This window comes from Salmo trutta, chromosome 34, assembly GCF_901001165.1.
Source record: "Salmo trutta chromosome 34, fSalTru1.1, whole genome shotgun sequence".
Taxonomy (NCBI): domain Eukaryota; kingdom Metazoa; phylum Chordata; class Actinopteri; order Salmoniformes; family Salmonidae; genus Salmo; species Salmo trutta.
The window spans coordinates 11585947-11613207 of NC_042990.1; the positions used below are offsets into that span (position 1 = coordinate 11585947).

A 27261-nucleotide genomic window follows, 5' to 3' on the forward strand; every position below is an offset into this window, starting at 1 on the left:
TATTCTGTACAGGCTTCCTTCTTTTCACTGTCAATTAGGTTAGTATTGTGGAGTAACGACAATGTTGATCCATCCTCAGTTTTCTCCCATCACAGCCATTAAACTCTAACTGGTAACTGTTTTAAAGTCACCATTGGCCTCATGGTGAAATCCCTGAATGGTTTTCTTCCTCTCCGGCAACTGTGTTAGGAAGGACGCCTGTATCTATCTAGCGATTGGGTGAATCGAAACACCACCCAAAGTGTAATTAATAACTTCACCATGCTCAACGGGATATTCAATGTAATTATTATTATTTTTTACCCATCTACCAGTAGGTGCCCTTATTTGTGAGGCATTGGAAAACCTCCCTGGAATCCGTGTTTGAAATTCACTGCTTGACTGAGGGACTTGTATGTGTGGGGTACAGAGATGTGGTAGTCATTCAAAAAGCATTTAACACACTTATTGCACACGAGTGAATCCATGCAACTTGTGACTTGTTAAGCACATATTATGCCTACCGATGGTCGATACTGATCGTGACTAATAATTGACATCATAGGAAACAGTCTGTAGCCTATAATTAAGACATTTGAGTGCCCATCCCTGCACCTTAAAAGGCCATACATTTTAAATTCTGCATAACGGCACAGCATTTCTTAACTTTACTGTGGGAAAGGTGATGTTATACTTGTTTGCTGCCACATGACTGGTTTCACATGTTTCCAGTGATAAGGTCAAATATTTTAAACAAGTGTCATATATTTGCAATTCCCACATCCAAATGGATTACTCATTTACTTAGCTCTTATCAATAGCTCGTATGAAGATGTAAATGACAGTGCATGGAAAATAGTGTTATTTCTGTCAAAAAATTAAGTAGATGCTTTTTCCACTTGGAACCAGTAGGTTTGCTAGATCATATTCATGTGTTAACTAGTGTGTAAAAGTGGTGGAATTAATTCAAAAGGTCCCAAAACAGACACACCTCCGCCACAGCCTTAATTGTTTCGCTCTCCACCTGAACAAATAGCAGGTGAATAGCACTCTATTCTCATGCTTAAGTTCAAGGTCAGAATATGCAGAGAGAGAACAGTGCATTAAAAGGGAATTACTATCCATTTACCCTCGCTTAACTCTGCTCAGAATTGGGCCCCTATTGACTTGGTTCATCTTGGACAGGTGGTGCTCAGTTGTATGAACTATTTGACACACGTACAACATGCATTTGAAGAGCATTTTATTGGATATCTTTAAATTGGGACATACAGCCGTGTGTAAGAGAACTCAGGAGCATCTGGGCCATAGTCCACTTGTGAAAAGAAATCACCACAGAAATGCAGGTGACCGCTGGTTTGCTATATTTACAAAAAAAGCAAACCTCAAGTGAGCGGTATGATACATAAGATGTAAATTGAAATACATTTTAGATGCATGTCAGAGCATTCTTCTGAAGCGATATTTATAGCAATTGAAAACGTATACATGGCATAAAGTACTCCAATGGAACTAGCTTACATTCATCTGACTTGGAAAATCTCTTCTAGCAACCAACAACTTTTTTTTGTTGTCAAAGTGGCCAGAGGGGATATAGATACAGTGAGGGGAAAAAGTATTTGATCCCTTGCTGATTTTGTACGTTTGCCCACTGACAAAGAAAATATCAGTCTATAATTTTAATGGTAGGTTTATTTGAACAGTGAGAGACAGAATAACAACAACAAAAATCCAGGAAAACGCATGTCAAAAATGTTATAAAATGATTTGCATTTTAATGAGGGAAATAAGTATTTGACCCCTCTGCAAAACATGACTTAGTACTTGGTGGCAAAACCCTTGTTGGCAATCAGAGGTCAGACGTTTCTTGTAGTTGGCCACCAGGTTTGCACACATCTCAGGAGGGATTTTGTCCCACTCCTCTTTGCAGATCTTCTCCAAGTCATTAAGGTTTCGAGGCTGACGTTTGGCAACTCGAACCTTCAGCTCCCTCCACAGATTTTCTATGGGATTAAGGTCTGGAGACTGGCTAGGCCACTCCAGGACCTTATTGTGCTTCTTCTTGAGCCACTCCTTTGTTGCCTTGGCCGTGTGTTTTGGGTCATTGTCATGCTGGAATACCCATCCACGACCCAGGGAAGGAGGTTCTCACCCAAGATTTGACGGTACATGGCTCTGTCCATCGTCCCTTTGATGCGGTGAAGTTGTCCTCTCCCCTTAGCAGAAAAATACCCCCAAAGCATAATGTTTCCACCTCCATGTTTGACGGTGGAGATGGTGTTCTTGGGGTCATAGGCAGCATTCCTCCTCCTCCAAACACGGCGAGTTGAGTTGATGCCAAAGAGCTCCATTTTGGTGTCATCTGACCACAATACTTTCACCCAGTTGTCCTCTGAATCATTCAGATGTTCATTGGCAAACTTCAGACGGGCATGTATATGTGCTTTCTTGAGCAGGGGGACATTGCGGGCGCTGCAGGATTTCAGTCCTTCACGGCGTAGTGTGTTACCAATTGTTTTCTTGGTGACTATGGTCCCAGTTGTTTTGAGATCATTGACAAGATCCTCCCGTGTAGTTCTGGGCTGATTCCTCACCGTTCTCATGATCATTGCAACTCCACAAGGTGAGATCTTGCATGGAGCCCCAGCCCGAGGGAGATTGACAGTTATTTTGTGTTTCTTCCATTTGCAAATAATCGCACCAACTGTTGTCACCTTCTCACCAAGCTGCTTGGCGATGGTCTTGTAGCCCATTCCAGCCTTGTGTAGGTCTACAATCTTGTCCCTGACATCCTTGGAGAGCTCTTTGGTCTTGGCCATGGTGGAGAGTTTGGAATCTGATTGATTGATTGCTTCTGTGGACAGGTCTTTTATACAGGTAACAAGCTGAGATTAGGAGCACTCCCTTTAAGAGTGTGCCCCTAATCTCAGCTCGCTACCTGTATAAAAGACACCTGGGAGCCAGAAATCTTTCTCATTGAGAGGGGGTCAAATACTTATTTCCCTCATTAAAATGCAAATCAATTTATAACATTTTTGACATGCGTTTTTCAGTTTTTTTGTTGTTATTCTGTCTCTCACTGTTGAAATAAACCTACCATTAAAATTACAGACTGATAATTTCTTTGTCAGTGGGCAAACGTACAAAATCATCAGGGTATCAATTACTTTTTCCCTCACTGTAACGTGGTTTTAGTGTTGTCATGAAATGCCTACGTCTTGCAATTGACATTAGCACTGAATTATGATATTCATTCTGTATTTCTGCTTAACTTGATGCAGAGAAGGTGCCAGTGCTGTGCACACACTCAATCAACTCACTTGTTAAAGTCTTGGTTCCTTGCACGCACACACACCAGATGCTATTATTGTATTTAAGGAATATTCCACACCCAAACTATCTTTTGGTATTTGTTTCATTAGTCCATTGTTGATATAGTACCAACATGAAACAAATACCAATATAGGTTGGGTGGAGGTAAAAAAAATGTTTTATACAGTAATATGAAATAATGAACTACCCCTATGGGTACTGTTATCGCACTGTAGGCATCGCTTCATGCATCTCCAGACACACCTAATTCATGTCCTATAATGCTGAACCTCATTTGAATAGCCTATTTGTTGGACCAGGCCGTCATCAACCATCCAGCCTCTCAGTTCCTCTCGCAGCATTTTCATTTACAACCCCCTCAGCTAGCTTCTTTCACCGCACACTTGGGGCTCTATTCTATAGCGTGACCCCGAAACGTAAAAGGCAATGTCCCTGCTTTAGCGGAGATTGAGCCGACATGCGCAGCGCGAATGCAAATCGGAAATGACCTTTTCCATTTCTATTGCGGAATCTACAGATTGAATGAAGCCCTTAAATACAGACAGTCTTTTAAAAGCAGAGTTATGCCTCACCCTATGTCCATACCTTGTTAAACATTTGAGAACTTTCAAAAACACATGACACAGATGCACAGACCTAACATTGCAGATATACTCCAATCTTTTCCATCTTGCCCCCCCCCCTTGTCGTTAAAATATATACAGTACCAGTCAAAGGTTTTAGAATACCTACTCATTCCAGGGTTTCTTTATTTTTACTATTTTCTACATTGTAGAATAATAGCGAAGACATCAAAACTATGAAATAACACATATGGAATCATGTAGTAACCAAAATTGTTAAACAAATCAAAATATATTTTATTTGAGAATCTTCAAAGTAGCCACCATTTGCCTTTGAAAGCTTTGCACAGTCTTGGCATTCTGTCAACCAGCTTCACCTGGAAATTCCAAATCTTTCGACTGGTACTGAGTATATATAAAGAAGCTTGAAGAGCATAAAGCAAAAAAAGACAAGGAATGACGTTTTTCTTTTTTTACATCTGTCAAGCTACAATGTAGACTTCAACTGCCAGTCGAAACAGAACCTCTATGGAGTCCGTGCAGGAGGCAAGATTGAATATTAATTTGTAATAACAACAGGCCGAGAATGCAGACAAATACTTGCCTTTTTTACACACCACGCTATTAAAGAAGGCACACATTAACACATACAAATCAAAGTTCGGCAAGTATTCTTCCATAGTTGCCTTTATTTACACCAATATCCACAATGTTAATAGCAATATGGTAAACATAAGTACTGACTATTACAGTTATTAAGGGCTTGTCCATAAGAGGGCGCTATGTGCCCGTGAGTGATTTCTCGGGACCCTGCTTTAAGACACTTGAATAGCCTGAATGATTGCGCCCTCTTATGGATGTGGAACCAATTCTCACCAAGTGTTAAGGATGAAACAAACTATTTGAGGTTGCAGTGCACTGCGCCCCTATACTCTTCTTCAACGACAGTCATATTGGGGGCAAGTTAAATTCCTCTGGAGTTATCATAGCACTACCAGGTCAAGGATTCTCCTAACTCATCAGGCCTCGAGGCGGCTTCCTGTCACGGTGCAGCAGAGACCCCCCCCCCCCCGCCAGTGACAAACATAATGGCAAATCTGTGATGCATGTTGGGTCTATACTGACGCCGTGTCTCGTTCCGCAGCATCATTCCATTAATACAGAATTAATCACTTGAAGCATTATCAAAGTAGTCATTTCATATGCTATGCTGCATGAAGTAAAGTACCTACCCTTACCTCAAGTGCTCCAGTTGATACTTAGCTGCACAACAGTAAGTTATTGCTAAATCCCACACGTGGAGGGATGTATACCGAATGTGTGTACTGAGTGGGGCCTCCATGTCATAGAGGGTTAAGAAACGGCTATGAGTTGAGTCTCACCACAGTTCATGTAGCTGCTTCATGGTTACGCCATGTGTGTATCTTCACGTGCAGTGCATATACCTGTATACACACACATACAGTATACACATATTACAGGCAGGATGTTGGTTCGTGAGGTGCTCTCTTAGGTTGAGGGCTTGGGTCCAAGCTAAAACAGGAATTGTCCATAGCGTCGGTGGTCGACTTGTGATCTGTCCATTACATTGAGTTCTGGGCTCCTGTTACTTTATTCTTTGGCCTCACCGAAGGGTACAGACCCCCCCCCCCCCCCCCCCCAATATAATACCACCCCATTTTCTATATCCTGTGAATCCATCACATTTCTGTGATCAAGATGCATTGCAATAATACCAATATGGTACAAAGACATTCATCAGGTGTGGAGGCTATTCTCGGACGTCTCGTCAAAAAGGTGTGCCAGTCCCAGTAGTTACCCCCTTTGAGCTCCAGTTTCCCTAACTCTGAGAGGAGCGCGGTTACATCGTCTGTCGTTTCGGAGCCTCTCGGTCCGACTCCTTAGCGCTCAGTAGTTATACTTGCCTTGCTCATTTACGGGCGAAGTGGCAGGCAGGAAGAGGGGCTTGGGGGGCACCTGGGGCTTGAGGGAGGCCGTGCGGCGTACGATGGCGGCGCGGTGGAGGTGGGGCGGTTCGCTGTAGCTGTGCTGCCGTGTCAGGCAGGCACTGGGGATGAGCGGCTGGTGGGCCTCACAGCCGACCCCTCCCCCGCCACCACCTCCCGAGTTCATCCGGGTGAGCAGTTGGTGGGGCGGTGGCCCAACCCCGCCCTGTCTGAAGCTGTGTTGGCGCGGGACGGCCCCTCCGTTGCCCATCTTGATCATTAAGTGCCTCTGGGAGTGATGGCGAGTCACTGCGCTTCGCTCGGGGATGGACTGCTGCTGCAGTGGGGTGGCGCCAGCCGAGGAAGCGGCAGGGGCATCCGGGGGCACGTCCAGGCGGCGGGTCAGACTGTCCCTGGGCAGAGTGGAGGAGCTGTAGTACGTGGCTGACTCCGTCTCGGGGATCTGGGGCTGGGATCTGAAGCTGCTGTGGTTATGGCTGGAACTGGAGCTACCCGGTAGGGGGGCACACGGTGAGGTCAGCACAGTGATGCTGCGGCTGCCCGATGCGCTGACCTCGTAGATGTGCTTGAGGAGCTCGTCCAGGGCCGCCACGTCCACCACCGTCTGCGGGCAGCAGGAATGGGAGGCCGAAGCCCCCTGCGCACGCTCGTCGTTGGGGATCTTCCTCTCCTCAGGCAGGTGCCCCAGGGCTTGGCCGTTGGTCAGGCTGTGAGAGAAGGGGAACACCTGCTGGGTGACGGACCTTGACGAACCCAGGCTGAAGCCAGTGCCGGGGGGTGCCTTGGACTCCTTGGCGTTATTGCAGTTCTGGTTCCTCTCCCACTGGTTCCGGAAGGCCTTCATGTTCTTGATGGGCAGCTCTGGGGTGGAGTCTGGGGTGGGCAGGCCCGAGAGGTTCTCCCCTTGGGAGAGGTTAAGGTCCGGGTCTCCCAGGGACATTCCGTGCCTCTCTGGAGTGTGCTCCTTCCCGCTGGGAATGAAGGAGCTGTACATCTTGGGCGTGGACACATCCAGCTTCTCCTCTTTGGGCTGGCCATCCAGCAGGCCATTTAGCTTGGCCAGGCTGCGCAACGAGAGGGCGGGGTGGATGGACGCCTCAGGGTCCTTGCCAAGCCGGCAGGCACGGCGAGCGTTGTGACTGCAGTAGCATGACACCAGGAAGCCAGAGAGGATGGCGCCGAGGAAGAAGGCCACCAGAACGCAGGCGATCAGGAGGGTATAGTGGACACTGGGGCTGGACTTCTCCATGTCAGGGAGCCTTCGGACACCTAAAGGAGAAAAAGCAAGAACAAAAGAAAGAAAATTACGTCATGACTTAGCCCATACGAAAATAAAACCTTCCTTGTCTGGTCCTGTCATGACATCAAAAGGCTTTCACATTCTCCTCTCCCCCCCCTCCCCTCCCCCCGCCACATTGTAACAGCATGACTCATCCTAAATCAAGGGCTGGATTCAAATCCGTATTGCGGAAGATCTGCGTTAAAATGTAAAGGCAATTTCTGATTGAGACGACACAGCATTACTGTGAATGCAGTGTCTACAAAAACGGAAACATTGCCTTTAAAATTTCAAATCGAGCTACAACGCGAATCTTAGGCTATACTTCCGCAATACGTATTGAATCCAGCCCCAAGTCATTCATTCTTCCCTCCATCAAACAGAGAGCTATCCTGCCAAGCACTCTGCTGCCACTGTCTCAGGAGGCCACAACAGAGAAGCCTCCAGACAGTCTACTCGTTCATCATAACAAACACTCAAATCAGCCCAGACTCTAAACACAGAGCACACAAAGCTTAGAGGACCCTGGGAGGAAAGCCATGTTTTTCTCCCCCTCTGCAGAGTTGATTTGAGTTCATACTTCACTGCAGGTGCACCTGGCTTCTCGCACTGGCCAAGATCAACACTCCGATATCCAGAAGCTTATCGGGGCTCGAAAAGGCACGCTGCAGCCACGGATTTGCAGCTCGGTTATGGGGAGGCTAAATGAGAATGGTGCCCTAGCCTATCCAGCAGAGCAGCAGCTGGGGTTGGGTAGAGCCCAGCAGAGATAATGGTGTCTGTGTCCTCTGGGGAGCTCCATTAAAATGTCATGAAGGTCTAACAGAGGGATTAGGAAGAGTGGATGAACATGCTGGACTGAGGTAACTAAAGAAAGCGTAGCTTGTTGCTTCCTGAAAAAAAAGTTGTGGTCAGTCACACTTTTCATTAACGGTACCATTGTATATAGTTTCATAAGATGTTGATATCTTGGAGTAATTGTTAAAGTGTGAAGTATGAAACGGTACTTGGCCCGTGGTCTTGCATCAGAACAGATTTCTAGAACTAAAAAGTTTGAGGTAGAAGAACGCACAATAACGACATTCTTTATGCAAAAGAATACCGAAACAGAACACACACATCCACCCACCACTAATAGCATCTCCCCCTGGTAAGCACCAACACGTTTACTTTCATCTCATCGTTGTCTCTTTTTTTTCTTCTCTCCAACAGTTAAAAATAGGACAGGGCGAGAGAGAGACAGATGTGGTAATTAGACTCAACCAAAACGAATGTCTTTCTCTCGAAAGCCCCGTCGAGCAAAGCCCTTCCCATGTGGTTCTCATATAGACTCTTATGTAGGTCACATATTTCCAGAAAGAGTGATGTTCTCGGAGGATTCCTCGCCTCTAATGGGAACCAAATGCATGATAAGCCTCGGATTTCAGCACCGGTTTGAGATCCCGTGCACCGAGCGATATGCTGGCACGGCCTGCCAGCTAACTTTAGAGTAGCATTCAAGGGTTAAAACGTAGGGATCTGCTTAGAGAGTCATGGCTTCTGTTGTTGTCAAAACAGTGTTGAATGTGTGAGGTATCTACCAACGCCAGTAAACAGTTATGACGCCGAAAAGTGATTGGCTTGGATATGCTCCAGATACCATTTGACAACAAAGAAAAGTCAATATACTGTATAATACATCTTCTGCTTGTCATAGAGTACAAATGACTTCTATTAGAAACCAAGCTATCGCACAATCAAAGACATGAAGCCATTTTATGACAGGGGCAAGAACAGAGAAAGGAAAATTCAGGGATATAATATATTCACGGTCTGAGTACGTAAGTAGGTACAGGGGACTCCAGCACTGGCATTAGACTCCACTCACAGGCCGATGCATTGGCATTTGCGCGGCGCGAGACAAGGGTTGTTGATGTTGCCTTTGTTGCAGCACACACTGTCCCTTGATAGTATTGCTTAAAGGTCACGAACTGCTGACCGAAATTAGAAACCCTGTTACCTTAGGCCTACACACACACACACACACACACACACACACACACGTACTTTGAATTTACCCGAGACACTCTACAGAATAATAATCCGAGTACACTCAACTGTTGTCTCTCGTTTCATTCAGCCACCAAATGGTCTTGGCCATTAGCCAAGTCTGATAGATACACAGTCCCAAGTAACCCTTTACTTTGCCTTTCTACATCTGCGTTGCTTGCTGTTTGGGGTTTTAGTCTGGGTTTCTGTACAGCACTTTGTGACACTTGCTGATGTTAAAAGGGCTTCACAAATACATTGCCATAAGTGTTATGGAAAGTGATCAATGTCAAGCACAGACCGGTTAATATATCAACCAATCAAAATGGGACTGTGATACTTCACGGGCAGTGTTACTTCCGTTGGCAGGACAGCGATGCTACTGTACGTAAAGACAGATAATGAGATGTTTACGAAGCGTTCATCTTGGCGGCATTTTGACACGATACGGCGGAGTGTAAGCATTATAGCGAGTGCTAATAAAGGGTGTGATCGTGCCTCTTTATTTGACTTCAATGAACAGGAACATATGGGTAGCTGCTGGGAGTGTGAGGTATCCAGATTTCTCTGCTAAGTGCCAATGGAGGCTAGACCAGGCCTCAGGACTTGGCAGGATGTGCCTTTTGAAGGATTACGGAGCTGCCGGTGAGCAAAACAAGCATCCAAATCTCTACCCTGCCTTGATGTGTTATTATGAACAAACGTTCGCTGGTGTATATATAGGTAACTGCCAAAATAATGGGTAAAAGGGATACAACGTATATTGAAAGCGGGTGCTTCTACAAAAGTGTGGTTTGTGAGTTAGTTATGCAATTAACATCCCATCGTGCTTAGGGTCATGTATAAAAATGCTGGGCAGTCCATTATTTTGTCTGCCATGGCAATGACCACATTGGATGACAATGCCCCCATCTACAGGGCACGAGTGGTCACTGAATGGTTTGATGAGCATGAAAACGATGTAATCCATATGCCATGGCCATCTCAGTCACCAGATCTCAACCCAATTGAACACTTAATAGAAGATTCTGTAGCGGCGCCCAGAGACGGCAAAACACCAAATGATGAAATTTATAGTGGAAGAATGGTGTCGCATCCCTCCAATAGAGTTCCAGACACTGTAGAATCTATGCCAAGGTGCATTGAAGCAGTTCTGGCTCATGCTGGCCCAATATTATATTAAGACACTTTGTTGGTGTTCCTTTTATTTTGGCAGTTACCTGCATATACATATTTTTGTAGCCCATTTTGTATACATCCCAGTCAAAAAATGAACTGTGTGCATTTTGTTCTTGGTCATAAACGGTAGTTTAACAGTAGCACAGAGAGATAATTCTGGCAGATGAATGTAACATTTAGCACTTAGTGGTGGAATTGGAGTGCCCAGTGAATGCTCGGAAATCCACATAGTATTATCCTGAGTGTTATTATAAGTGTGTATATGCACGTTACCTTAACACATGTAAGGCATTTTGGGATTAGTGGTTGAGGGGAAAGGCATTATGACTAGCGCCCGCCAGGGAACAGAAACAGAGCTGTCAAAACAGTTTGCATAATATAATATATGTTTCCTAGTTATACAATTAGAAAATAGTGCATTTTCACATATCCAATTCAATGGGGAGCATCTGGTATTTTCAGCAGGTCTTTAAGTTCAGCAGAGCTCCACTTCAGGTTGCTGCGTAATGCATTTCTGCTTGGGTTTATAGTCACACATGTATGTTCTGAACCTGAGCACTTTTGAGCCAGGACAATGGGAATGTTAGGTTTAAGTGTTAGGTGAAATGATGTATGCTGGAGAGGCTTGTGATTTGTTAAAATAATCCAACTGGCTTCAAACTCAGTTTTTCAAGGACAAATTGGGGAAACTTAGTATATTTGGTAAAAATGGCTTCGCTGAATTTCTGGTTGGTCACTGTTCGAGAGGTCTAACAGTTAATAAATCTTCTACGAACACTGATCAGTAAAGCCTTTTACTCAGAATTCTGAAAAGCTTTAGTCATTCATTGCCATTTAAAAAAAGAAGTATTTATTACCATATCTATATGGTACGGGGCTCCCGAGTGGCACAGTGGTCTAAGACACTTCATCTCAGAGCAAGAGACGTCACTACAGACCCCGGTTCGAATCCAGGCTGTATCACATCCGGCCGTGATTGGGAGTCCTATAGGGAGGCGCACAATTGGCCCAGCGTCGTCCAGGTTTGACCGGTGTAGGCCGTCATTGTAAATAAGAATTTGTTCTTAACTGACTTGCCTAGTTAAATAAAAGGTGAAAGCTCAGGCACAACATTTCACCAGCCAAAGAAAGGAAAATATTTTTAGTTAAAATCTTCACCACCCCATTATTAAAGTGTATTCACCACCAGTACGGCAAATTTCAATTTGTGAGTTTCAAACTATCTCTGCTTCCGACCATTAAATGTACAGTACAGGTATGACCCATTGCTGTTAGGTCTGTACAACGCCTTGCCCATCTCTAGGATAGATGCCACTGGAATCATTGGCTTTCCCATATGCACACGTCGCTCGACGGGCAGTAAATTCATTATCTTGTTTTGCTCGTTTCAGGCGGAGCACCCTCGTCACAGCTGTAATGCATGCTGCCAAAACTAACATGACAGCGCTTCCCTTCAGGATTGATGTTTCCTGCATGAATGTGCCTGGGAAATCACTGCGTCAACAAGTAAAGTCACTCGGCACCCCCAAGAGAAGCTGAATACATGAAAACCTGAGAATGATAACCGGCTACAGTGACTCACTCTCAGGGTATAATAGAGGTTTGTGGTGTTCTCAGTGGTGAGAGAAATTATATTCAGCCCGGTCTCAAAAGACCAATCTTCCCTTTGTCTGACTCAATCTGAACGTCAATACCAACTGACGATTCAATCCTTTCCCCAGCCTCTTCATTTATTTACACATAGGCTTTTCAAGTACGGCGTTACACCTACCACTGGATGACTCTCTTTATGCCATGGATTTCCACTAGGTGAAGACGTGCGTGTCGTGTACATTTGTTAATGATACGGCCCCGCCGCGGCTCTGCGTGGTGCATACTGTTACAAGGTGATAAAGCGCGGACGGCTATAGGAAATACGTTAAGCTGCCGTAAAAGTAATTAGGAGGTCGGCATACCACGCGGACGTCCACATAACGCATGCAAATGAGACAATCTGATGTGATTTCTGCTACGTCTCGACCCCATAATTGCATACCTCCACCCGAGCTGACGATCCACCGCCGAGTTCCTAAAGTGTTTTTTAATGAGTTGAGGCACTTACAAATGGAGTGTCTCTGTGTTATATTCCTTGTTTTAAAAGGGAAGGTCTATAGCATCAGTTACTGCCAAATAAGTCATAAATTGCCGGTAATTATGATCATTTGCACAGCGTTCGCCCGCAATACCTTTTTCGAAGGGGGCTCTTGTTCCTTTTAAAGACCTTGTAGAGCTTTCGGAACAAACCAAGGCCAATTTTTGGACCGGATTGTTCGAGCCAGCTGGCACAACACAGTCTGTCCAATGTTCTACAGCCGCAGGACCAATCTCTTAGAACACTGCGGACCACTTAGGATTTGTGGAGTAATCATAGGTGGGCACAAGGCCACTGTAATTTACTATATGAGCTGCAGTTCAATAACCAACTGCATTCCCTATGTCCTATTGATGCATCTCTAAATTATGTATAAAGTATCCATTTTAGAACTAAAGTTAATATGTCCGATTTGGGCAGGATTTATGGACAAAGTTCATCCTCATAACTGGCTTACGGGTATATCAATAATTATTGTATGTAAATCTACAATAAAGAGAATATATTCCAAGTGCAATGGTAAATTCTCATGTCATATTTCCATCCCCTGGTTGTAACCAGGATCAGTAAAGCATTGCCTTCATTAAATTGATTTGTTTCAATGTTTGTTTCATAGGCATTCAGAAATGACAAACAGTCACTGTGACCATTACCTGGCTAAACTTTGGCATGCTCCCTACGCCTAGTCCATCATTGGAGTCATGACGTTTCTGCATAGTCATCAAGACCATTTCAAGGTCTTTGGCATTGCCAGTGTTTCTGGAGGTTTCAGTGATTGAAAACCACCTTCGCTGTGTTCCCGGTGCTCGCGGAGGGCCACATTGAACCCTGTGTGCTGCTACATGATGGGATTGATTGCTAATGAGGCGATACCGCCATGATTTTCTACACAGATTGCACCTGGGGGCCAGTCTAAAAGTTCACTCAAAATAGCATTATTAAAAAAAACAGACTCCAGTCAGAATTGGACTTCCCCCAATCGAGAAATCACTTCTCTGACAGACATTCACGCTTGGCTGAGCTACGCCAGGGCCAGGAGTTTAAAGCCCAACGTGCCTGTTGGCAGCCGAGGCTAGTCTCTCCATTAGCCTCTAATAGCGTCGTTCACTCCATGGGTTAATCACAGTGAACGGCAAAGGCTGGGCTTCTATTACATCACGAGGGTCTTCTCTGGTGCGAGGCTCGCTCTGTGAATTACAATTACCACGCTCAAGTAATATTAGGCCTACCAGAGGGGTTTATTGACTTGGCCATGCCGAGTCATGAACTGCGAGATTGAAAGTACATTATCTATCGGCTACCCAAGGAGATCGTCTTGGTTTAAAAAGTGTATCTGATCTTACTCATCAGCCTCCAATTTCCACAAGCAGCAACACGTGTTTAATCTTCTCTACAAGATGTGGAACTAGAGCAATGTTTGTAGCCCTGTGAAGGAGCGAACTGAACCTGTTTCAAATCAAACAATACTTTGAATTTCAAGTAAAATAAAAAGCTATAATGGTCTCTAAGTCAAAAGGTTTAACAGACACGGAAAAGATTGGGGTACTCTTTCATTTTCAAGCTGTCTAGTGAGAAGCCTTAAAGGGAAAATACACTTACTGTTTTTTTCGGATTTGTTTCATTAGTCCACTGTTGATACAGTCCCAAAATGTTTTACATGTCAGCAGTCAAGTTTTCAAGATATTAAACATACAAGAACCAAAGGGTCACCCGTTCACATTGTCATGATGTGAAACTACTAATTGCCAATAGTTGCATGTAACTTAATTCAAAGTGTTTATGCTCAGTCATACTACAATAAAACAAATTGGAAAGCAACACAGGGAGAAAAAAAGGCGAGAGACTGGGAGAAATGGAAACTGACCGTAGGCCGAGTCTGCCGCAGAGTTCTGGATTCGCGTGGTCGCCAGCACATCTGCTGATGGGAGCAAAACAAAGCATTAATATGGAGAGAGAAAAGACGGGGTGAATTACATACCGCTCACAAAGACATAAGAAAACAAATAGGGTTTTCCGGCAGCATGACGTGAAATACAAGTAGGTTGGACTGCTCTGGATATTTCCAAATTGTGACCCAGTTGTGGATTCAAGTGTCATAAAATACTTTTTCGATGTGCCATTTTCTCCCCTACCGTACTTTTCTCTTCATATTCTTGTACTTTACTTCTGCCTTATATAAACGTGCAGTGTAGCATGTAAATGTGTCTGCAGTATGTAGCCTTGTTGATAGAACTTCCGTGTGTATCTAAGAACATACTTAAAAAAATATATATTTTTAGGTATTTTCTTAAAACTGCATTGTTGGTTAAGGGCTTGTAAGTAAAGCATTTCACTGTAAGGTCTACACCTGTTGAATTCGGTGCATGTGACACATACAATTTGATCTGTACCACTTCAATGTTAGCTGGCTGAGTGACAGGCAGCAAATTCAATTGCTACATCGTCAATTAAATCCATAACAGATCAAGCAAAAGGGGAGGAGGTATTTGATGTAACACCATGGTAGCCTGTGAAACCCATTCTTCCATGAAGGAAGAGACCCTCTTTTTACAGGGCTAACGCTTAGGTGATTGGCCTGTTGCCATGGGGATGTTGATAGCTCACCGTGGCAGTTTTCAGGGTACAGTGAGTGGTCTCCCTCGATGTCCTGGTCAAAGCCAGCCCTAGAGATAGATAGATAGGTAGAGAGAGAGAGAGAGAGAGAGAGAGAGAGAGAGAGAGAGAGAGAGAGAGAGAGAGAGTGTGTGTGTAAAAAAGGATGCTCATCACCTGTTTCCTGTTTGCTGCCACCTATCCAACTGTAATTGGGACCCGTGTCATTCACTCCAGGCTGGAAGCCCATTTAGCGCCATCCTGACACAGAGAACTTGCCCGACCTGCCAGTCGTGGAGGAGAGAAGAATTTCTATAGACCGTACATTGTGTCAGAGAGACATCCTGCATATGCCCATGACATCACCATCCACCGACGAGGTGGGCGAATCAGGAAAATGGCACGAACGGAGAGAACATCCATTTTTGCTGTTCTCCCCTTGTATGCTGTCCAATTAGAAACCAGCGCCACGACTGATAAAGGTCAGATGACAATCACTCTTCCTTTCAGGTGACATGGGGAGCAGACGTCGCCGAGCCTCATTTGGCAAGGACAGCCTGCATCAGTCAGGTGAAAAAAGGCAGCTATGACTAAAGCCAAGGTCATAATCCAGACCCTATTCAAACAAAAATATGTAGCCAGACCCAGTGTTTTGCCTGTGCATATTCCAGCACACTTTTGAGGGATGTGAAACACACGAGTGAGGGTTTAACTATTGAGGGCTGTATTTGGGGCCACTCTCCCCTCCTACCCACGGGAGTGTTTATTCTCATTAGGATTTTTCAATCAGTGCATTACCTCTTGCACTGATAGCCATCGATAGGTTTCGACGCAGCGTGCTCGCGAATGAGAGAAAAGGTCCACACACAGCCAGATACATTTAGAGTGGCTAGAAGCTAATGGAATGTGCGGTTTTGAAGGCAGCACACAAGTGTCCATTATGGGAAGGGAATGAATAGGATTAGGTTGGATCCTACTTCTGACACCAACGGGCGCTCATTCTCATTCACCCTCCGGCCCTTTCCATCTCGGAGCTGCGGAGTCCTTGCTTTGTGTTCATTTGTTTGTTTTTTCCTCTCCTCTCTCGCTCTCATTCACTCGCTCTCTATGTATCCATTTTCAAAAAAGTGTGGGATGCGAGAGCGCGCTATTCATTTCCCTCACTGACACTTTAAAGCTCTCCTATTTACTTGTAATGAGGGCAAAGGACTAGGAGACATACATATGAATAGATGCAAATTCTCAGAAAAAAGACTGACAACGCATACATGCAAACAACGACCTACCAGAGATGCATACAGACAGTGATACAAGTAGATATAAGCAGATACTGTAAGTAGATATTTACAGTGGTGTAAAGTACTTAAGTAAAAATACTTTCAAGTACTACTTAAGTAGTTTTTTTGGTATCTGCACTTTACCATTTTTATTTTTTACTCCACTACGTTCCTAGAAAAAATAATGTACTTTTTACTCCATACATTTTCCCTGACACCCAAAAGTACTAGTTCAATTTTGAATGATTAGCAGGACAGGAAAATGGTCCAATTCATGCACTTATCAAGAGAACATCCCTGGTCATCCCTACTTTGATCAATTACATTTACTTTTGATACTTAAGTACATTTAAAACCAAATACTTTTAGACTTCTACTCAAGTACTATTTTACTGGTTGACTTTCACTTGAGTTATTTTCTATTAACGTATCTTTACTTTTACTCAAGTATGACTATTGGGTACTTTTTTCACTACTGGATATTTATACAAATGCTTGCCAATAAAACATATAAAACAGTCACAGGTAGGGACAACCACTCACAACCAATACGGAGGATTCAGATTTGGAGTAGGCCTAAATAGAAGTTTAAGTTCAGGAGAACAAGCAACATATTTTAAACCGTGGCGGGCCAGGCTGCAGAGATCCTTCAGGGCTGACTTCAGCTCCATTTAGGTTTTTGCCGGCTGCCTCACTTGGGAGCTCTTTGGAGCGTTTTGCAAAGACGGCCTGGTCTGCCAAAACAGCTGTCACATTCACCTCTGGATCAACCCATTAGTCTCCAGGGAAACCACTGACTCGCTGCCACGACAACAAGGCCCATCTGCTGCTCATCTTAGGGAAGTGGCTGAACCACAGTGTCCTGGATGAGGTGTTTCCAGAACCCTGAAAACTTTCCTCGTCCACTGAACTCTAACTCTCTATCCAAAATTGTGATTGATACTTTTGAGTGGAACTTCATGAAACTTGCAATAGTCTCAAAGTTCATGAAAGCCCATCTTAAACCATTCCTCATGCTGCTGGAATGAGGAATGTCATGAAACATTTTCCCACAAATTCCAATATTAGATTACAGTGTGTGGTATTGAATTCATGTTGATGAACTACGACATTTAAAAACAGCTAAATTACTTTTTTCAGCATCTAAAAGATTCAATCTAGGCCTTTACTGCGGACACCACATAAAATGTGCTAAACCTGGAAGTGCCATGTCGAAACTCAAATCTGCAGCAGTCAAAACAGGCAGACTGCTTTCCGCTATTCTCCTTGGTCCAACACATCTAAGATCTTAATTTTTTTACTGACCATGTAACAAAACAAAACAAAAAATTAAAATCTACACTCTGGGAGATTTAGGGAGATGTCACATATCAGCGAAACAAAGTGTTGACAATTTGTTTGATTAGTTGAATCGGGTGCGATGGCACTAGGTCAGGACAGAAACCAGGATCACTGCTAGGGAATGGGTGGGGTTGTGGAACAAGGTTAACTGGTGGCATGGCCAAGTGAATCCCCATAAGCCCTTACACAGCAGCTTTTTCGATAGCACTGGAGATCAACGATTATGAGTCACAGTGTCAAATGACCCCTCTTCAGTTCATGAGAACTGATCGATGGCAACCCATCAGTTGTTCCGTCATTTCTTATGTTCCAGAGAATTAGAGAGACTATTTTCACTTTCAGGAGGTCCGGGGTGAAAGCATGTTTTATTCCTGACGATTGCCGTATCTGTCAGCTCATAAATAAATCAATGAACTCGAGCCATTGTGGCTCAAGTGGTTGATCGTTCCTTTCACTTAAAGTGCATTGCACAAGTGGAAACTGGCCCAAAGCCAGCAGATATAATGAAACAAATGAATGCATATTAGCATACGGTGTACCAGAGAGTATAATTTGCTGGTATAAAGAAACTGACTAGCGCAAGAAAATGCATCTTTGAAGAGCAGCCCTTATCTGCAGTACAATGATGTCACTCACTCAATTCATTCTTCTTTAATATGACTTCCACAGGGTTTGAGATTTATTTCCCTCATATCTTCTACTCTCTACTCTCCTTTTATGGGGCCCAATACCGATGATAGATATACGATCACACTCAATCCTTTATTATCTTTCAGATTGATGCCTTTCAGCGCGACAGGAAGGAAAGTGACACTTACTTGAACCCTGGCGCCATGTTGGCACAGCTCCCGGTCCGGAGCCAGATGCAGTACGGGTCGCGGGACGACAGACAACTCCTAGAAAAATGACGAGGCAAGAGGCGGTTAAAATCCCTGTATGATATCGCTCCTTGGCGTGCAGGCGATGGGCACTCGACTGTGTCTACTTTGACACAGTGACTCGCCACACACACTTGAGCCAAGGATACTGCTGCGGTCTAGTGGAGCGTATTCTGTTGGGGCTATTCCCCAGCTGGTGCTCTGCAGAGCGAGACTGGCTGGCCTGCGTGTGAACTCGGGAGAGGTGATTGTGTCTGACAGTGTCAGTGTGTGTTTTAGCTCCCTCTCCAAGATGACAAGTCTGCCCGTGACAGATCTTAGAGGACAGGTGTGTGCATCTGTTTCTAAATATTTATGTGTGTGTGTGTGTCATTATGGGCCGCCTGGAGGAGTGAAGCCAGTCATCTTAGTGACAGGTGTCCTCAGTCTCTCTCCCCCAGCCATGGTGACACACTGACAGCCAGGGCCACGGGGACTGAGGGGGAGCTCTCAGGGAGGAAGAAGGGAGAGGGTCTGACATACACTTGCCTATGGGAGGAGAGAGGGTTGTCTTCTTTGGGTCTCACTTGTCACTCAGTTCTCTGTTTCCATGAACCCTTGCCTCCCTCGCATCCCACCAGTAGGAGATTATGCACACGGCATCATTGTGGGCTGACCTACTGTGTTTGTGTGCATGCACGTGCGAGTGTGTGTGTCAGACTATGAAGGAGGAAATTCGTTTTTTTGTTGTTGTTTAAATGTTGAATTATTCCAATGGGAGGATCAGTCAACTATACTGATGTTCTTGATGTGGTATTCTGTTCTAATGATATCCTGAACATTTCCCCCAACATTTACAGGCTGTTCAAATATTGATTATATGGGCAATTAAGCCGCCCTTTTTAATGTTTTGGTTGTTTGCCAAAATGTGCTCTCTGCACCAAATACATTTGGAGAATTTGATCATTTCCTCATGCCTTCCCTGTACTCTTCTTGCTCCATTATCTGCCAAATGACTAGAACAAATATAAATATTTGTTTATACTGAAATCACTTGACCACAAATTGACATTTAAAGAGCTTGGTATCCAGAGACTAAGTATTTGTTATAACACAGAGCAAAACGATTTTGAGCAGTGTAAAAGCAGTACTAAATCCTAACAATACTGCATATCCTCCTATTTACATTCGTACACAATCATTTCTGCATTGTTGTAACTCACTTTTTACAGGCGCCGTGCTCGGTGCAGCGGCTGAGCGGCACTCTGATGACACAGCTGGTGAAGGCCACGAACAAGGCATGATGCTCCTTATCCAGCTCCATTCCCAGAATCCTCCGGTCCTCCTGCCCCTGAACGTTACACCTGCGGCCAAATATGGTCACATGGACACGTGAGATCCCTTATAGCACAACCATACTAATGGATTGGAGTTCGACCACAGACACGTGAAACACAGTATTCATCTATCACAGATAGAAATGGGAGCCCCAGAGGCTAAAGGCTAGGCTATCTCTGTAATAAATGTTAATTTAGTAAGTTTACATACCATTTGAACACCTAACATAGTGTGGAAAATACAATTACTCTGCCTGTGAACTACCTTAGTTAATATTTTGATCACTTGGTAGGGGTAATACCACGATAATGTGGGTTACAGCTTCAAAAGGAATACTCCACTCAAAAAACTATTTTTGGTATTCGTTTCATTCGTCTACTGTTAGTATAGTCCCAAAATGTTTTGCACGTCAGAAATCAAGTTTTCAAGAAATAGGACTTTCATCGTTTTAAGTCATTATGATGACGTGGTCAGTATTTATAGCGTATTCCTTTAAATCAGGTATAGACTAATTCATTTGGAGACGTTCCTGGCTGAAATTAGACACTGGTGACAGTCAGGCTTTCATTCCATTACCGACTTTTGCTTTTACTACACCTGTTATAGACTGACTTATAGAGGTTCTGTACTGACTTAGAGGGGTTATACACATCAATGTCCTCCAGGAGTTGGGAGCCAAAGGATGCGTTAGGATGAGTGCTGGACAACACCTTCAGGACCCTGCCATCCTCCGAGCCCAGGAAGACCACAGTGCGGTCCTTAGACGGCCCGGCAGAGGTGTCCACCGCAATCTGAGCCAGCTTGTACCTGGAGAAGGAAAAAAACACAGTTAGCGCTGATTGAACGGCCGGAACTGGTAACTAGTCAGCCGTAATGTGTCAGTCATTCAGAACAAGTGTACCGCCATGACTGGCATGGAGATATGGGTCAACATAGGGTTATACATTTATTAATTTAACTTGGCAAGTCAGTTAAGAACAAATTCTTATTTACAATGACGGCCTACCCCAGCCAACGCTGGGCCAATTGTGCGCCGCTCTATGGGACTCCCAATCACGGCCGGTTGTGATAGAGGCTGGATTCGACCCAGGGCGTCTGTAATGACGCCTCTAGCACTGAGATGCAGTGCTTTAGACTGCTGGGCCACTCGGGAGACGTTCAGTTGGATATGGTTTTTCAACCCTTTGTGCTTTCCTGATTTTAACCCACGTGATTCTGTAAATTTCTGTGCACCAAAAGATGGAGTGGAGAGCACACTCAAATGGGGTAGTCAGAAGTGCTAGACTGCAGCTGCGTTGAAATTTCATTTCTTCTGCTTTAGGCTACTTTCTGGGTGAGATTTGGCACTTCCCCGAATGGTTACTGTTGTTTGTCTAGCAGGATAACAGCTGTCAAGGAAGGTTTTGTAAATGAACCATGATTGCTTCCAGAATGTGCAGGTTCTTATCTTTGTGTGTTTGCACGTGCATATCTAACGCCAGTCATCTCAACTGGCTGCGAAAGACTGCGTAGCCACTGTATGTCATTTTCAGTTTATTAACATCAACTATGCTATAAAGTATGTTATTTCCTCTGGTTCATGAATGCAACACACTCGATGAGAATATCCTATGATTTAAACCCCATTTTATCGTCCAATATTTCCATGACTTCACTAGGATTTCCGAGACATTTCACCAGGATGTTTCGTCTCTAGATTTGGAAGCAGTGTGAGATAACACGTTCCCTATGCACCCCTGACTTTGGTTGTCATTTACCAGAGTATCACATCAGCTTCCTGCAGTGAGAAGCGGCAGGCGGGTTCACCCAGGGGGTGCGGCAGGCAGACTCAAACAGCTCATATCACCTCTGCACCGCCAGTAAATGTCAAACTTTGTGGATGAAGCCACAGTCTCCGGTCAAATACGGTAGCAGTAGCTAGGCTGAAGCAATTTCTGGGTTTTGTTTGAGCGAGAACTTCAGTTATCTGATTTGCGTAAAGTGTCATTCATTGACTAATTAGATTTACTGTACATGGTTTCACTAAAATACTGATATGTTTAATTTGATCAAATGTTATATTACATTGCATTATTGTATATTTGTCTATGTTGCCATTTGTCCACACAAAGAGAAATCTTTATTTGGTTGGCACTGCCCTACAGTACCTGCTGGTGGTGCGGGTGAAGCAGGGCCGGTCGTTGACTGAGGGCACCGCCTCGTCCATCAGCGGGTAAGACTTGATGAAGGTCAGCGTGTCGTCGGGGAAGTTGATGGATGACTTGTAGGCCGAGGCCGGGCCATCACCGGCACAGGAACCAGGCCTAAAGTAGAGAATAGAGAAATGACATTTGGCAACTCTTATTTAAACAAAACACGGGTGTGTACTGTGCTAGCCTAGCTGGTCCCAGATCTGTTGGTGCTGTATAGCCAACTCATAGGTTTGTCGTCATGCCTGGTCATATGTATTCTAGTGCCCCTTCAGGATAGTCTCATACCTGGGCTTAGGCACCTGTTCCTCCGGTACTGGGGTCCAGGCTGAATCACTGGTCTTCTGCTCCTTAAACTTCCCATTGAAGGCCTTCTCTATGTCGTCCATGTAGAAGGCACACACTGCTGAACCAGGGATACTGACGAGGGAGACAGACGCAAAGAGCGTGTTCAATAAAAGAGCCTCGTGGGATTAGGCTGTCGAAAAGGTTTGTTGAAACATGGTTGGTCAAAAAAGGTGAAAAAAAGTGACATGATTTGTATCTGGTGAGTACGGCTCTGTGTACAATTAAAAATCAATACCAAGACGTTTCTGTGGTAAAACTAAAATGTTCCTGTGCGGCGAGGAAGGAGGTGAAGTGAGAGTGAATATCACGCCGTTTTTCCAGTTTTAGTGGTGTTGCATATTCTTGCAGTGTAATTCCCATTTCAGATAGATGTGGTATATTACCTGTAAAATATACTGTATAAGGCAATGTTTATATGACCCCCTTTCGAACAGCCCTTTATTTACTACTTTCTTGCATGTAAATCTTTTATACATAGTGGGTAACTGGCAAATTGTGAAGGGTGGGGGGGTGTAGTTAAACCATGGGGGTAGGGCTGGGCTATACATTAAATTCCAAATGCCTGTATCGCAAGAATCTAGGTTTTCTTTTGTTTTTATGAGCGTTCGGTCTTTGGTCTCGCTCCTTCTGTGCTGTGTGCACTGTGCACCATCCCACTCGCACAGACACCAAGCCCCTGCCGCTTACAGTACAACAACAAAAGACAAAGTAACTTCTTCCTCTCTGACAGCAAGCAGTTTAAACTCGCTATTTGCATTTGAGGTTTGGTCCAACAGCATCGGTCATATGGACACAAACTATTAGACATGATTTTACTGTAATAGACGAGAAGTGAATCTTTATTTTTGAGATTTTTCTCTCCCCAATTTCGTGATTTCCAATTGCGATCCAATCTCCCCAACGGGCTCGGGAGAGGCAAAGTTCGAGTCACGCGTCCTCCGAAACATGACTCGCCAAGCCATGCTGCTTCTTAACACCTGCTCGCTTAACCCAGAAGCCTGCCACACCAATGTGTCGGAGGAAACACTGTTCAACTGATCGACTGAAGTCAGCTTGCAGGCACGATGAGCCAAGGAAAGCGCCCCTGCCAAACCCTCGCTGGGCCAAATGTGCGCCGCCATATGGGACTCCTGGTCACGGCCTGCTGTGACACAGCCTGGGATCGAACCCCAGGCTGTAGTGATGCCTCAACACTGCGATGCAGTGCCTTAGACCGCTGCGCCACTCTGGGAGAACTTAACCTTTTTAGGTCTCAGCTCCCAACATGTGAAACAGAGCAGACCCTACTAAAACGTGAGTATCAATGAACGCAATTGTGGAAAATGTATGCTCCGTTTGTCGTGCGCGGCATAGCAGCATTTTAGCCACATACTGCTATGTGCTAGCTGTCTAGTCTGTGTTTTATAAATGTGCAACGAGCGTAAAGAGACATTTATATAAGGAATTGGAAACTCATTCTCATTCTGTGAAATAAGTATCTTCTTATCCAGGTGGGCCACTTGATTTCAATCTTAACAAAGTGAACAGGCCATATCATTCAAACAGTTGAACAGGAGGGTGTGTTCATAACAGTTCAATTGTTCTACCTTGTTAGCAAGCAAATAGATCCAAGTTGGCTAGACTTTAAATAGAAAAGATTAGCTGGCTACTCACTAGCATGTGGGCTTGTGCTTGAGAGATTGTTTATGAGACCCGTGTTAATTTTCTATAACGCCTGCTACAAGAAGTTTGTCACTATTCGTGGATGTGCATATTTCTGGTAAAATTTGTAACAAAAAGGGTATTTTCATAGACTACTTGAAAGCCAGATCAGTGATTATTGCAAAAAAAAGCAGGTTAAACTATTTTGATAAAATAATTCAATTATTAGTGGGTCTTATGCTTGTGGAAGGATTTTATTTAGCTTAGGTATACTTTTATAAGCCCTGAAATCCTTAGATTATTCGTGACTGTTTGAAATGCTGTGTATTGACCTTTAATTGTTCAAGCTTATTTATAGAAAACATTTTATATATTGTGAATTGCCCATAAGTTTGAAAAAAAGATATACAATTATTTTTAGGCCATTTTGCCCAGCCCTACATGGGGGCTATTTGCATTTCAAATTAGGGAGGTGTTGAACAATGGAAGTGTTAATGAATTTACCTTTAATAAAGCAGAGAACAATTCACACACGACACCTGTATTTTGGTTACATGACTTCATCTTTAGGTGGGTTTTAATTGTCAATGTTTTTTAACCCCCCCCCCACCCCTTTCAGATATACAAAAAAGCAGGTAAAAAGGATCATGCATGGTAAAATAGTAGGAATTGTGTCTGTATGAAAGGGGTATAAGAAATGTATGGATATTGGCTTTGATGGACTAGTGCCCAGTCATTTAACATTCATTCACCACTACTTTCTTGACCGCTAGGCTAACCTGTTAGCTTGCGTAGTGAACACTCCCACCACTGCGGGGCGCTGGTTGATCTGCAGCACGTTGGTGAGTGACTGCAGCACATCGAAGTAGAAGAAGGAGTCGCCGGGCACCGAGCAGTTGAGCCGCGTCTTCAGGAAGGAGGTCCAGTAGCGCTCCAGCACCCGAGGAGAGCCGCCGTTGTCGTTCTTACACACCCGCGCCACACGAGAGAACACCACCTTGGAGCCGAACCAGAAAATAATTAAATATCACAGAATAGTGCTTTATTATTCTTGGCGCTCTTCTCCTGACCCCCTGAGACACGTGACTTGAGAGGATTGAAGCAGCACGGGGGGTGGTCAGCCACAGTTCTAGCTGTCTGGGGTTACCAAGTGCCTTGCTTAAGGGCACAACGGTAGTACCGGGTACTTGAGATTCTGTCACCAGCCGTTACCATTTCATTTTCAACTTGCCCTCATCTGGGATTTCAACCAGCAACCCGCTGGTTACACCAGACTAACTCCCACAAATGGATGTTATATTCATGATAGCTCAGTGGATGCGGTCCAGAAGGCTGCAGACCTGTCATTATAGTTAATCTCCTATGTCCGACCATAATGGTGTCTTTATCTTTTCACAATGAATCGATCACCCATCTCAACTAGTCTTGATACATCTGATAAGAGAACATAGTACATCCATTCTCATGTCTTGCTCTAATGGACAGAGCTGAAGAACACAATTCATACAGTACAGTCGTGGCCAAAAGTTTTGAGAATGACACAAATATTAATTTCCACAAAGTTTGCTGCTTCAGTGTCTTTAGATATTTTTGTCAGATGTCACTATGGAATAATTACAAGAATTTCATAAGTGTCAAAGGCTTTTATTGACAATTACATGAAGTTGATGCAAATCTTAATATCAATATTTGCAGTGTTGACCCTTCTTTTTCAAGACCTCTGCAATCCGCCCTGGCATGCTGTCAATTAACTTCTGGGCCACATCCTGACTGATGGCAGCCCATTCTTGCATAATCAATGCTTGGAGTTTGTCAGAATTTGTGGGGTTTTGTTTGTCCACCCACCTCTTGAGGATTGACCACAAGTTCTCAATGGGATTAAGGTCTGGGGAGTTTCCTGCCATGGACCCAAAATATCGATGTTTTGTTCCCTGAGCCACTTAGTTATCACTTTTGCCTTATGGCAAGGTGCTCCATCATGCTGGAAAAGGCATTGTTCGTCACCAAACTGTTCCAGGATGGTTGGGTGAAGTTGTTCTCGGAGGATGTGTTGGTACCATTCTTTATTTATGGCTGTGTTCTTAGGCAAAATTGTGAGTGATCACACTCCCTTGGCTGAGAAACAACCCCACACATGAATGGTCTCAGGATGCTTAACTGTTGGCATGACACAGGACTGATGGTAGCACTCACCTTGTCTTCTCCGGACAAGCTTTTTTCCAGATGCCCCAAACAATCGGAAAGGGGATTCATCAGAGAAAATGACTTCACCCCAGTTCTCAGCAGTCCAATCCCTGTACCTTTTGCAGAATATCAGTCTGTCCCTGATGTTTTTCCTGGAGAGAAGTGGCTTCTTTGCTGCCCTTCTTGACACCAGACCATCCTCCAAAAGTCTTCGCCTCACTGTCTTCGCCTCACGGCACGTGTTTCCTTGCGGTAACCATGGCTGACAGAGGAAGAACAATGCTTCCAATTACCAACCTCCTTTTGAAGATTCCAGTCTTATTCGAACTCAATCAGCATGACAGAGTGATCTCCAGCCTTGTCCTTGTCAACACTCACACCTGTGTTAACGAGAGAATCACTGACATGATGTCAGCTGGTCCTTTTGTGGCAGGGCTGAAATGCAGTAGAAATGATTTTGGGGTGATTCAGTTAATTTGCTTGGCAAAGAGGGACTTTGCAAATAATTGCAATTCATCTGATCACTCTTCATAACATTCTGGAGTATATGCAAATTGCCATCATACAAACTGAGGCAGCAGACTTTGTGAAATATTAATATATGTGTCATTCTCAGAACTTTTGGCCACGACTATATATACATTTATGGTTCTATCACTGACACCCTTTTACCTTGCCCAGGGTGGTGTACTCCACTGCAATCTCACTGAGGAAGAAGTAGACATAATTCCCATACTCAATCGCATGGTGGAAATGGGGCTCTGGGGAGGCAAGCAGACACAACAAGAGGGGAGAAGTGAGAGGTGAGATCGAATGAAAGTCATTATGGGGAGTCATCATTTTCTGGGGAGTATCTGTATCTACCGGAGATGGAGTCCCTGCTGTTCAGGCATTTGCGCCAACCCTGTACTAACACCTGATTCAACTAACCATCACCTTTGTCTTGAGACGTCTCAAGACATCTTAAACACTCAATGCCATGTCTCGACATGTTATGGATATCAAGACACTAATGTAAAATATTTAGTCTTTATA

At 44.2% G+C, this 27261-nt stretch overlaps 1 protein-coding gene across 4 annotated transcripts in view; it reads right to left on the reverse strand.

Annotated features, from left to right (window-relative positions):
* Window positions 1-5532: 5532 nt before the first annotated feature.
* LOC115173593 (semaphorin-6D-like) overlaps window positions 5533-27261 on the reverse strand; it is a 93244-nt gene continuing 71515 nt past the window's right edge. For 3 of the 4 annotated variants that reach the window (XM_029731842.1, XM_029731841.1, XM_029731843.1), the window contains 10 exons: window positions 26899-26987; window positions 24822-25039; window positions 22342-22473; window positions 22012-22167; window positions 20498-20671; window positions 19750-19890; window positions 18488-18565; window positions 15064-15122; window positions 14324-14377; window positions 5533-7111 (listed from right to left, as the gene is read on the reverse strand). In XM_029731842.1, coding sequence (XP_029587702.1) covers window positions 5784-7111; window positions 14324-14377; window positions 15064-15122; window positions 18488-18565; window positions 19750-19890; window positions 20498-20671; window positions 22012-22167; window positions 22342-22473; window positions 24822-25039; window positions 26899-26987 — 2429 coding nt within the window. In that variant the 3' untranslated portion in view covers window positions 5533-5783. The remainder of the gene's footprint in view (window positions 7112-14323; window positions 14378-15063; window positions 15123-18487; window positions 18566-19749; window positions 19891-20497; window positions 20672-22011; window positions 22168-22341; window positions 22474-24821; window positions 25040-26898; window positions 26988-27261) is intronic. The other variant, XM_029731844.1, reaches the window with a different exon arrangement.